We start from the raw sequence: 13,078 nt of genomic DNA, 5'->3' as shown, positions 1-13,078 counted from the left end.
TCACCAATACACTTACAATTTAACTACTGAGCAACATCATTACATAAATATGATTTCATAGAACCACTATCATAAATTGCTCGTACAAACATTTCTTTAGAACCATTCTGAATTTTTACAATTAAAGTTTGAAGATATACATCTGATACCTTAACACAGTTATTAGGAATGCCTATTTTGTTTTCGTCATTCTCTAACTTTGTGACATTTTTTGTTTTGTTAGAAGGCAAATCAGGACACATAATCGCAAAATGTCGGTTTTTACATAAGGTACACCTATGTTTAGCTTTACACTGATTTGCTCTATGGTTTTTTTAAGACGCACAAAACAAACATTCTTTTTCTTAATGCTATCTTTCTTACAATCTAAACTCAGTAAACATGCATCCTTACAACTTTCAGACAAATGAGATTTTTCACAAAAAATACAAGTATCAAACTTTTCATACGTTTGAAAATTTTCATTACACTTTGTCATGACGTGATGACCACGCATGCGCAGTTTTAGCCCAACGGCCTGCAGCGCCTCTCTCTCTCTCTCTCTCTCATGTGGCTTACTAGAGAAGAGTAGTTAGTAGTTAATAGCGAAGTTAACCCGCTGTATGCCAGTGTGAATGAAAATACGTAGTTATACTTTTGTGTTAATCATTTGTTCTTGTTTTGTTCGTGTGTTAATAAAGTCTTTGTGCCGTTAAATGTTTGGTTTTATGCAATGCCCACATTACGATACGCCTACGGTAGAAATTAAATATATATCCAGAACCTATACGCCCAAGAAGCAGGATATGACACACTTACTATTACTACTAATTAGTTCACATGCAGTTGGAACAACAGGTTTTGTGTCAAAAGTCTTATTTTTCGTATTACTTACTTTATCAGAACCTAAACATCACGGGTAAGTTTAAATTCAGTTTCTACTTCTCTTTTTATAAAATCAATTAATGAATTCAAATCACTCTTACCTGTTGCTTCAATAGACATACCCTTGATTGTCTTTCACAAATTTGTATTAAATCAGCAGGAAGTGCTGATTCCACTAAAGGAAATAAAACAGCTGCAAATTTATCTTTAGTTAAACCGAGTGATTCCAATGCGCGTAGTTGAGTTTGCAACTTGTCATTAAGAGTTAATAAGTATGTCTTTTGTTTGTCATTGATTATCAGTTTTAATAGTTCTCTAACATAAATTTGAATTAAAACATTTTCATTTCCAAATCGTTCTTCGAGGTACTCCACGGAACTCTCCACTATTGCTCTTGGCGCAGTCTCAGGTTTCGTAGATTGCAGTAGATAAAGAAACTGGTCTTTCTTATAGATGCGAGTATCTTCATCTAGTTTACTAAATCTCGTCCAAAACGTCAGCCAGTTTCGAGGGTCTCCATCCAACTTCATCAGTTCGATCTCTGGTAGTTTCTGTTTTGCGGTCGCAACTGTTCCTGATGAAGAACCGCTATTCGTTGAACCCGTATAAGGTTGTGAACACTTATCCTTTTTTCTATTGGCTTTTACTTTCAACGTAGATAATTTATCGCAATATTCTTGAGCTGCACTAAATTCCCTTTCGTATTTTTCTTGAGTACAGACTTTTTTCTGTAGAAGTTCCAAAAAAGAGTCATCCAAATCTAACTCATCCAAATCTGGAGAATCTGATCGTATTAGGTCTTGCACCTTATTAGCTGTTTTCGTAAACGCACTTCTAATTGCTTTCCTCTTCTGTTTTACTATTTCCAAATCCTCCATGTTTGCACGTAGGAACTTCTCTTATTTCCGTAAATTATATAAACAATCAAGTGCCGAAATCGATAATGCTACTCTGCGACATTCAGGCTGGCTTGGCTCGCCAATTATGTTGCTTAATAAATAACTTACAGGTAAAATAAATAAATAAATAAATGAAAAACTGAGACTACACATTTTAACACACCAACACTTTATTACTCACACCTACTATATACAAATTTACAAGGCAACTATAAGAAAATTAAGATGCAGCTGAAATGCATCTGCGCATGCGCGCAGCGATTTCTCCTTTTCGTCTGCCGAGTGTCTAGCATGGAGGTAGGAAGTAAGATGGAGTGGCCCTAACTGGTTTCTCCAATACCCTGCTTTGAAGCACTGGCGATCCCTTCGTTGGTGACCAAAACATTGAGTAATTTACCATTGAGTTCAATGTGTTTTGACACGATGGGATGTAAATATTTTGTAATTACGTCGTAAATATGCATATAAATGTATATATTTTCTTTTTCTACAATACTTCAGAGTCCTAAGTATATGAAAAGAATACATGCTTAAATAAACTTCATTCTGAACGGAATTAAATTCTATACTTTTCACAGAACAGTTTGCTCAAAATGGTTTAACTTGAATGAAATATTTTCACAAGTTTTCGTTAATTACATTAGGGAAAAAAAATTAAGGTAATTCGATTTTATTTGGTTAAGGATTACGAAAATTAAGATCAAAGTTTATTGTGGTATTTATATTAAAATTATGCATTATTCCTTTTCTATTTATAGAGCTTCTTCCTAAAATATTTTCTCAAATATGATATGATTTTTTAGTCTCTGAGACATCTTTTAAATCGAAAAATATAAGTCAATTTATAATTAATGCTCTATTTGGTCCATTTCAAATTAGAGCACCTTTTATTTTAATAGCGAAGTACTTTAAATAGTGCTTAACTTTCTCTGAATATTTCTAAAAGGGAATAAAATAAGGATTTTTTTTAAAAAGCATTATTTAAAATTTGTAACTTAGTTATTATAAAATGTAAGGGAAATAATTCTTTTAATTATAGTTATAAGATTTTTTGACTCTTAATTTCAACAATACAGATGCCAAAGCTCTTCTTTATTACTTTCTTAAGTACGCATCTCATAGAATTTGCTTTACAATACCTTTTAACAGAGATTGCTTTCCAGTATGAACAATTCTTGCTAAATTAGTTTTATAACGCATTTGTCAGCAGGATTTCAATTTATGTTTACAATTATCATTATAAATTGACCGTACATGGTACTTCCACCGAATTCGCAAATGTATCCGTCTTCTGTTCCACACATTTGTGCAAAACTGTACATAATTTTACACAAATGTGGGTTACAAATCAAGGAAAAGTTAACTTATTGGCATATCTGTATGCATATTTATTCATTTCTACGAGGATTGCAGCATTTGGTGGTAATTTTATTTTTATTAACCCAAATAAGTAAAGCGTGTAAGCCCAAAGTGATTATTTTTCAGATACATAAAAATAAAATGATGAGTTTAAAATGAGCAACAATAAAGCCTCTCCTCTAAGAAATTTTAAAAAGTACATGTAACAACAATAATATGTGGATGTGAAAAAAATTTATTTTATTTAAAACATTTTCACATTTGGAACACAGAATAAAAGTAGCGAATACTCTATCAAGGGTATCGAAAGATGTATACAATTTTAAAGGTACCGTAAGGTATTCCTTTTCATTCTTTAAGCATAACATTTTTGCTAAAATCTATATTTTTGTAGTTCAACAGCTTAGAATTTTATAAAACAAATTAATAATAAAAATAATAAATAAAAAAAAAATAATAATAACTTAAGAGGTGATTTTTGCGTAAATGTCACTGAAGTATACTAATTGCTATTATCCACCACACTATGAATATTTCTTTTATGCGGAAGTGTCCTGTTTTCCAATTTGTATGGAACTGTCGTGGGTCGAAATACTATCAGAGCGCTGTCAAGCGAGCTTCTGAATGTAAACAAAAAAACACCCCATCTGGTGACAGAAGCTTCGGAGCAGTGCTTCACTTCTACTGGCGGTTTGGCTACTCCTTCCTTTCTTACCTCCATGCTCTCTGGGGGGGGGGCAAGAACCCTCTCCTCGTAAAAGGTGGTTACCATCTGTTTGCCATAGCTGTAGTAGTGTCGACGCAAGATCAGTAAAACCTTGGTGTCGACGGAATGCGGAAATTGACCTTCCCTAATTGGTTGCAGCTTAGTTACTGTCTCTCAGGTATGAATGGAATCCCGCATTTATGCCTCTATGACATTTATACCACCGTCTGAACGGAGCCTAATAAGCAGCTTGAGGATGACTCATTTTCCAGGAATACGGATTAGGTAAAGTTGTTCCATTATTTGATTTCTATAGATCTCTGACCTTATTCCATTAGATTTCTTTAGGTCGATGTGAAAATAATGATTTAAAGTTAAAATATTAGGAATCATTTTTATTTGACGGCAAGAAATTATTTTAGCTTCAACAAATATTAAACAATCAGTATACCGCGTATGGAACAAGGTTGAATACCATTTCGATGTATGCCACACTCCTTATAGCTTAATCAAAGAAAGTACAGTTTCACGCGACTTAACATTAAATTTTCACCTTACTTGTTATAATTGTGAATCATGAGAACTACAGAATACTGTAATACCCGAGGAGTGGAATGCGCAAGGGTAGCTAACACCTTATAATGTTAACAATGAATATCAACTACTACCTTATTATTCTAATGGGCAAAACATGATACACCTGGACAAAGTTTATATTTCCTCCAGGACATTTAGTTCCTTGAATTTAATGTTCCCATTTCTTAAAATATGATAGAAATATGAATATTGTTGAGGAAAATAACCTGAGCAAAAAATTGTTGCTTTGGTAATTTAAAATTGCTCTCATTTTTAATCTGTACTTAAAAATTTATTATTACATCAATTTATTCATTATCAATAAAAAGGGAATTTTGTTGTTTGAATATGATAAAAATATATCAATAAAATGTATTTTTTTTTTTAGTATTAGATAACTATTATAAAACAGCCCATTACTCATTTTCTGACTTCAGGATATTATTACCTTTTCTTCTTTTAACAAGTAAGCCTATTTTAATATTTCTTCAAATTATCTGAAATATCTTTCCATTCCTTGAAATAAAAACAATAAAATGGCGAGGAAATCCCAGATTTTCGGAAAAGAAACCTTAGTAAGTAGGCAAACAGAAATAACTGCAATTTCTTATATAAGATATTCTAGTTTATATTTTCAGTATCGTTTACATTCATAAATGTTATTTAGGATGTTGTATTTGGAAGTTTTATATTAATTTCTTGAGATATTATTGAGTTGTTCGACCTACCTACGCACCTTCCCGTATTAAGTTGTAACCTTAAGCCTGGGCGACAGGGCTGGTTGCCGGGAACGCAAATGTAAGAGCCTGGGGTGTTGACACATTCATCTCCTGGTGTCCCACATGCATCTTGTGAGGCACATTCATTTACATCTGTAAGAAGAGGGAAAAGAAAAATATCCTCAAGTACGTTTTTCTTGTCACACGCAATTATGCAATTTTTCAAAAAGCGTATAAATAAGAGGGTGTGTAAAAAGCTAATAACAAACTAAAAATTATGAAAATATGACACAGATGTAGTCATAAATAAAAATGATGTGCGAACTTTCGACATAGTTGTCCTTCTTTTTAATATATTTCTTATATTATTTCACCATTTTTTGAATCAATTGCAGAAAAATATTTTTGTTATATCCACCAGTAGGAATGCAAAACTTATCTTTTAAATATGTTTATAGTTTCTTTGATTTTATAGTAACATATTGATCATTTTCTGCTACACTGTATCATATTTTGTAGTGTATCGAGTTTATGTATTTTATTTTGTACGTCTGCCAAATATTGCACCTCGTGTTCATCTTGATGAGCGTGCATATCACGTGACTACACACCTGTTCATTTCCTGATTTACCATGGGTACTCTACTGAAATTTCTGTTTTTAGATTTATAGATTTAATGACATATTCTACTATTATTATTAAAATACTTTATTGACTTCTTACAGTATTTTTGCCAAGAAACTATGTATTTTTGCCTTGACCATTGCCTTGGAACCTCTCAACCAACACGATGTCTTCCTGCATCCATGTAACTACTGGTCACTCCCCTCTTCACTGCTAGCCTGTCTTGCAGACCGACCCTGAAGCACTGAATACCTGAAGCTCTCATAGAAGCAATATAAAAAAAAAGACAGCCGGAACAAAGCATGCATCAAAACGAAAGATATATAGAACGAGTTAATTGAACTTGGGTTCAAAGTAGAATCTGTACATCAGCTCACAAGAAAGAGAAACGGTGAAATAGCTAAGCTCCCGCTTTTCCTTATAACACTTCCAAGGATTGAGGAATCTAAATAATTTATTCAAATGGATTTATTCAACCTCCTTCAGATGAAAGTTAAAGTACAGCCTTACAAAGGGCGTATGGGCCCCTGCAATGTTACAGATGTCAGGGGTTCCACCACACCCATACGAAATGTAATTATTGCACAAATTGTCAAAAAAGCACATACAGCCAACTCCCGTGGCTGTGAGAAGTTCCCAAAGGATATTCCCAAAACCATGACTTAAGCAGATAGATTTGTGACAAAGAAATCTAATACAACAGCTGTATCAGAAGGATTTCCTTTAGAAAAAAATTACCGAGGCCAAACAGGTAATAAAAGACCTTACGGTTGTGCTCTAGATAATCCAAGAATCGGGAATTCTTAGCATCAACTCAATCATGAAAAACAAAGTCAGGTAAAGACACGTCCCGTACAGAAAATAATGGACCAGCTCACAATTAGATGTGCTCCGATCCGCATCATGATATGGAACCTTGTGGTTTCCACAGCAGAGTTCCAGAGCTGCACAACTTGTTTATAGACTATGATATAGTCATAGGAATAATTACTGAGATACTCGCTTCCACTGGGCAGAGACTGGCAATCCCAAACTATGCGTCTTACAGATGCGACTGAATCACTCACAGCGGCGGAGAAGTACTCATCTATGTTAAGAGGCGCTACCAAACCTGTTTAATTAATATTTAACGGGGAAAAGGACTAGAAATTGTTACTACTTGTGTCACCCTCCCTTCAACAAAATCGACTTTCGTGCAGTATACAATGTGTAAAGCAAGCTCTCGCTTGAACATCCAGTAGAACTTCTACCAGGGGATACCCTCGTCATTGCTGCTGGCGACTTTAACGCCAAACACAGAGACTGGCTGTGCAGAAAAAGCCATGTTAACGGAAATACTCTCCACAATTTTGTGCTGAACAACCCCCGTAGCTCTATGTACCAGAGGAATACACTTATTGCCAAGGCAACCCCATTTATTCGGATATCTTGGATATATTAATTACAACTAATATTCCAACAGCGATGGAAGTAAAACACGAACTAAGCTCTGTTTACGTACCAGTAAGTGAAGTACTGGTAGTCTCCAAAACTGAGTCACGTGATCTTAAAGCAGTCACTGACTGGACACTTTTTCAAAACTTACTCTCGGATAATCCTCCGGAAATAGGATGTTAAAGAACTAAAAATGATATTGACTATGCTGTTAAAACCTTTACTAATTCAATACAGAAAGCGCTTGAGGAAGCCTCGGAAGTTGTATCAGCTTCTGAAAAATTCTCACACTCCCTGCGCACATCAGGAATGCGATTCAAGAAAGAAACTGGCTTCATAAGTAATACATCCTGACAATGGGACCCTGCCATCAAACGAAGCATCAACAAGCTTAACAGGGAAATTAAGAAGCTAATCAAAATCCATAAGCAGTATCTCTGCGAACAGCGAATGGAAAGTTTAAGTGTCACTGATGAATCCTTCTGGAGCACGATTAAAAATTTCAAACAGAAATATTCCTGCAATAGACCTATTTACACTAATGATCACATTTTCGTCTCTAATGAGGAAAAATATAAAGCTTTTGTAAAATATCTAAAAGAGCAGTTCTCTCCCAGCTTTTGGCCTGCTGACAGCCAGTCAGAATTAAGCACACTCTTCAAGGTCTGCGATTGGCTGAATGATCCTACAGCCTAGAGCATCCCAACTATTAAAATTAGGAATTAAGGAATTGATCAAACGCCTTAAAATTAGAAAAGCGTCTGGTAAAGACGGAATTTCCAACTCAGCTATCAAAAATTTTCCACTTAGCACAATCACCAAGTTCTCTTCCATCATCAATGCGTGTCTCTTCAATTCGTACTTTCGTAAGGACTGGAAGCAAGCAAAAATTATCATGATTCCGAAAGCTGGCAAAGATCACAGTAAAACTGAGGGTTACCGCCCTATCAGCCTTTTGCCTGGGCTAGGAAAAATCTTCGAAAGAATAATCCTGCATAGAATGAAGAAATATTTTCACTTACTTCCGCCTGAGGAATTTAGATTCCGCCAGCAGCTATCGACAGCCAAGCAGCTTGTAAGAATCAAAGAATTTGCCGAGCTGCGCTCCACTCAAAGCTCAATGTTGTACTCCTTATGCTTGATGTGGCCAAAGCTTTTAACCGCGTCTGGCTTGAGGGGCTCAGTTGTAAACTGATTGACCTGCGATTCGACCGAGAACTTATTCTGCCCCTGTACTCCTTTCTGTCAGATCGAACTTCAATGTATCAAATGGAAAAGCCACCTCAGGTGAATTTCCCATTTCGGCCGGAGTCCCTATTTATATTACGTGGCAGACTTCCCCAAGCCTCCAAACAGTGGATACATGCTAGTGTGTTACGCTGACGATACAGCTTTAGCTGTTAAATCGGCCAACATTAATCATGCGATTTGTAAACTGTAAAAACAGATTCCTATGATCGAAGATTGTTGCCGCTGCTGGAAGGTAGCCATTAATCCCCACAAATCTCAGCTCCTGTTTATCAGAAAGGAAAAACGAAACGCTGCTCTCAAAAGCAACCTGCTTTTCTTCGGAAAGCCGGTACCCATCTACATCGTCATGTGAAGATAAAATATCTCGGAGTTCTAATGAATCAACATTTCACATGAATCAACATTTCAAATATTAATTACATTAGAATAAAAACCACTCTGTGTCATGAGCTACCTACACCCAGTCATTGGCAGATAATCCAGATTAGATCTGGTTAAGAAGAAATTGATTTATACTTCTACCATCCGACCCATCCTAATATATGCTTCTCCTGCCTAGGCGATTGCAACAGACAAGGATATATGTAAGATTTCTCAGAATAATGATAGATGCGCATTTTTATGTGAGAAACGTTAAACTTCACTCTGACTTAAATTTGATTATATCGACAAATTCCTGAGAAAGACTAACGAGCGGTTCTTCTCCAAATCCATGAACTGTGAAACCTTGAAAACGTTTCATTATGAGTTACTTAACGTAGACCGCTACCTTCGACCCTATGGAGCTCATATGCTGAACCAGAACATTCCCACCTGATACGGATACTGTAATTGCTAATGAATTTTTTCTGAAACTTCAGAAAATTTTTGTAAATATTGTACATAGCTTAACTTTCTCTTAGCTTGAATTTTCATGTATTTTGCTTTAGCAACTCGAGATGTTTGCAAGATCCTATTAGATGACTTCTCCTCATTACGTGATAGTACATACCAACCTGCGAGCCTCACTGAACAATCAGATGAAATGCAACAGAAATGCTGCTTATCACGTCGCAATGCTCACGCCCTCTTGCCTACCTTCACCTCTATGCCCGGCCAGGGCTCATTAATTTAGAGCTTTCATCGTCATGTGTCGCATCGACATTACATCAGAGAGCCGGAGCATCTCGTGTTTTTTCGCATGATAATTGCGGCATCCAAGTGGACTAAGGAACAACCACGCATGCGTAGCGCATGTTAATCGCGGCAACAACTTTGGAAGGTATTTGATTCGAATCTGGAGAAGCATCGAGGTCACACGCAGCGCGAAGCTCTCCATCCTTATTGAAACTTCATCGTAAGTATTACTTTTCATTATGGATGCCAGGACCTTAGTGAACGGTAGTTTTTCGTAATGGAGATCGATTCGAAAAACGCAATTAGTCCTGGACAGCAGATTAAATTGATGGACATGACGAGTCATTTTGTTACTACTAAGTTTAGTGGCTTGCCACGAGATGGACTTCTTCTGTGTAAGGAAGGTACCGAAAGTATAACCCAAAACTATCAGGCCCCTGGTAAGATAATATAATCAACGGCGGTGATATGAAACTTCTTGTTGAACAAATACTAAAACTGTAAGTTGTTCTTGATCTTTTGAAAGAACCCGCTTGCGCTCGCACCATGGAAGTTTTAGAGCAGAAATTATCCGGAGAATCGGGTATATAAAATTCGTAAGAAAAAATCCTAAAAACCAAATTCAGAGTGTTTTAAAATGCCTAGAAAAACTCATAAAAGAAATCTCTCTCAATCCGACAATGAAGATATCTTAATCAGAATAACTTTAAAGATTTAAAACAAGAAGATGAGATGCAACAGGAAATATCTGATTCTGATGTTGAAATACCCCAACCAGAGAAAAAAGGTAATTTTCTCCCAGTTATCATTTCCGATTTGGAAGTAGACTGGTGTTGCAAAATAACAGAAAAATAACGCGCCAGTCTGTCTCAGACAGAGAAAACGTTTTAGAACTAGTTCATGCGTTTTAATTGTAAGCGACGCTGATCGTCCTTACGCTCTTTTTAAGTTAATTTGTAATATTGCTGTTGAATTGAATTTTATGGTTTAAGTGCAAAGAATATGATATTTAATAAATAAGGGTTAAGACACAAAACGTTTAAAAAAAGGCTCCTTTGAGCTTAATAAAATCTGAAAACTTTCAGATTTTTTTTCTTTTTAATTAAAATTTGTTTAATTTCTGTTATACATCGTTTTAGGTTTTATTATAATATTTGTATCGAGCATGTGGCAACGATTTGATAATTCATCAGTGATATAAATTTGTGCATTCCTTTCTGTAATGCAATTGAGTTGGTACGTGTTTTCTAAAGTAACGTCTGAGTGTGACTATAGTAAATAAACATATTAAATTTCAACGATTGCATTTATTCTATAATGTGTTTATGTGTATATCTATCGACCTAGTCAATTCAATACAACTAAAAGCACTGCTAAAAAAACTAGGAGTTGAAAAAAATCAAAGGGAACATAAAAGGAGAAAACATGACGATTCGAGAATTTAACTCAGATGATTCTAGAACAGTAACGAAGATGTTTAAAGAACAAGAAGCACCCTCCGACATGTATTTAATTAATGCTGATAACTCCATGAAAGCTGTATTAAAGAAATTACCAAAAAACATGAATATTTAAAACATTTTAGAAAAATTAAAAAATAAAGGATTTCTCGTAAGTAAGATGCGGAGGTTAACCAGATTTAGAAAGAGCCAAATGATTCTCTTACCATTTTATCTCGCTGAAGTCAAAAGAAACAATGACCAAAAACAAATATACCATATTACTACAAATAGTGAGTTAGATGTTCTTGTTGAAAGGAGGCAATTGCAATGCCACAAATGCCAGCGCTACGGTCACACATCTTCGCCCTGCTACAGTAAGGAATGATGCTTAAAATATGCACGCGCAGATGAAACTTACTTGTGGAAAAGCAGCAAGGGCGCACTACCAGCTCTCTGTGAAGTAAATCATGTTTCCAGTTACAAAGGTTGCGTGAGTGCGGGTTAGTAATATAATGAACGCACACAGATCCGATGATAGGTTAATAAAATTTATTTTATCGAAAGAAACACTTTAAAGTTCTGGAATTTTTCGCAGGAATACTCGTACAGGTATTTACAGCATCACAGAGTACAACCAATAATTACACTTCAAACTAATAAGAACGTTAAACAAAACGCAATGAAAAGCGCATTTAAGGAGAAAGTTAACACGAAGGTATCTCAGTTTACGCTGAACTAACAACTCTCAATAACAATAACAACGACAACTGAGAGCAGATGCTCGCTCCGGGCTTATATAGTTTTCACCCGGCCGCCGAGGTATTTCTAGTACTTTCTGCTTCTCGAAATGACTGGAAGGCAATACGAGGGTCGAATTACGGTTACAGCTAACATAGTGGTCAATTACATTTATTCAGTTACAATACCTATTACGGTGATACAGGGACCGAACCAAAATGTCGGCAGGTTTGGCGACTTTTAGGGATTTCTCTCCAAATTTGGTAACAAAATAAGTCACCAAAACTTTTGCCAGCTTGGCAATATCTCGCCAAATTACCGAGATACCCATTTAATGTTTAATGCAATATTCTGTATTCTTACTTTTCCGGCATAGCTTGTCTCTTTTAGATTTTTCTTATATTACATGTCACAGAAAAATACAGCAATTTCACATATACAAGATATGACACACACACACAAAAAAAAAAAGACGTCCAATAAAACAGAATCACTTACAGAATCAGTTCCCCGTGACATTATTCCCTTCAAAGTAGTCTCCTTCAACATTCATAGACTTCTGCATTCGGTACTGCCATTACTGGTAAAAGTTCTGGTACGAGGTTTTTGGATGGCCCTTCAGGAGATTCTCCATTTTTGCCTATACCTCTTCAACTGAGGTAAAATGGCTTCCCTTTAAGCAAGATTTAACTTTAGGAAATAAACAAAAGTCAAATTTAATAGTAAGGAGGATGCCCCATCACAGAAATGTTTTTGCTGGCTAGAAACTGCTCGACAGATAGCGCTGTATGAGCGGGTGCATTATCCTGGTGCAACAGCTATTCATGACTCCACAACTGTGGCCTTTTTTTCCTAATTTTTCCATGAAGTCTTTTTAGTACTTCAGTGTAGTAGTGTTGATTAACAGTCCGACACTAGGAACCCACTCAATCATTACAGTTCCATTAATGTCGAAGAAGACAATTAACATTCCCTTGAATTTTGATTTTGACATGTGTGCTTTGCCTCTTCCCCCTGAAAATTGCCTAATGCCATTCAAACACACGTGCACGAGACAAAGTTTTATCTCCATAAGCCTCAATTAACATCTGAAATGCTTCAGTGGCTGATTTCTTAAGTTTCACAAGAAACTTGATGTTGATTCGCTTTTCGGTTTTTACATTAGACTTTTTTCCCGGCAGAATACAGTTTCATATGTTCACTCAATGACGCACTACTCCCAACTGGCGTGATCAGTTAAGTCGAAACTGACGGCACGGATAGAGGAGGTGTGTGGGATGACGTCACCAAAACAGTTGTTGCCAACTCCACTCTTTTTCCAAGCTACACACTTTTCACTCTTTCTTTCTA

General features: G+C 35.8%; 1 protein-coding gene across 5 annotated transcripts in view; it reads right to left on the bottom strand.

Annotated features, from left to right (window-relative positions):
- The window catches only part of LOC118183484 (uncharacterized), a 201,543-nt gene that overhangs the window by 157,015 nt on the left and 31,450 nt on the right, over window positions 1-13,078 (bottom strand). For all 5 annotated transcript variants that reach the window (XM_085821728.1, XM_085821725.1, XM_085821727.1 and 2 more), the window contains exon 5: window positions 5,133-5,276. In XM_085821728.1, coding sequence (XP_085677854.1) covers window positions 5,133-5,276 — 144 coding nt within the window. The remainder of the gene's footprint in view (window positions 1-5,132; window positions 5,277-13,078) is intronic.

The sequence above is a fragment of the Stegodyphus dumicola genome, chromosome 8 (assembly GCF_044657685.1).
Source record: "Stegodyphus dumicola isolate Sdum_Otavi_A_Nest chromosome 8, ASM4465768v1".
In the NCBI taxonomy this organism is placed as follows: Eukaryota; Metazoa; Arthropoda; class Arachnida; order Araneae; family Eresidae; genus Stegodyphus; species Stegodyphus dumicola.
This window is presented reverse-complemented; position numbering and strand designations above follow the sequence as displayed.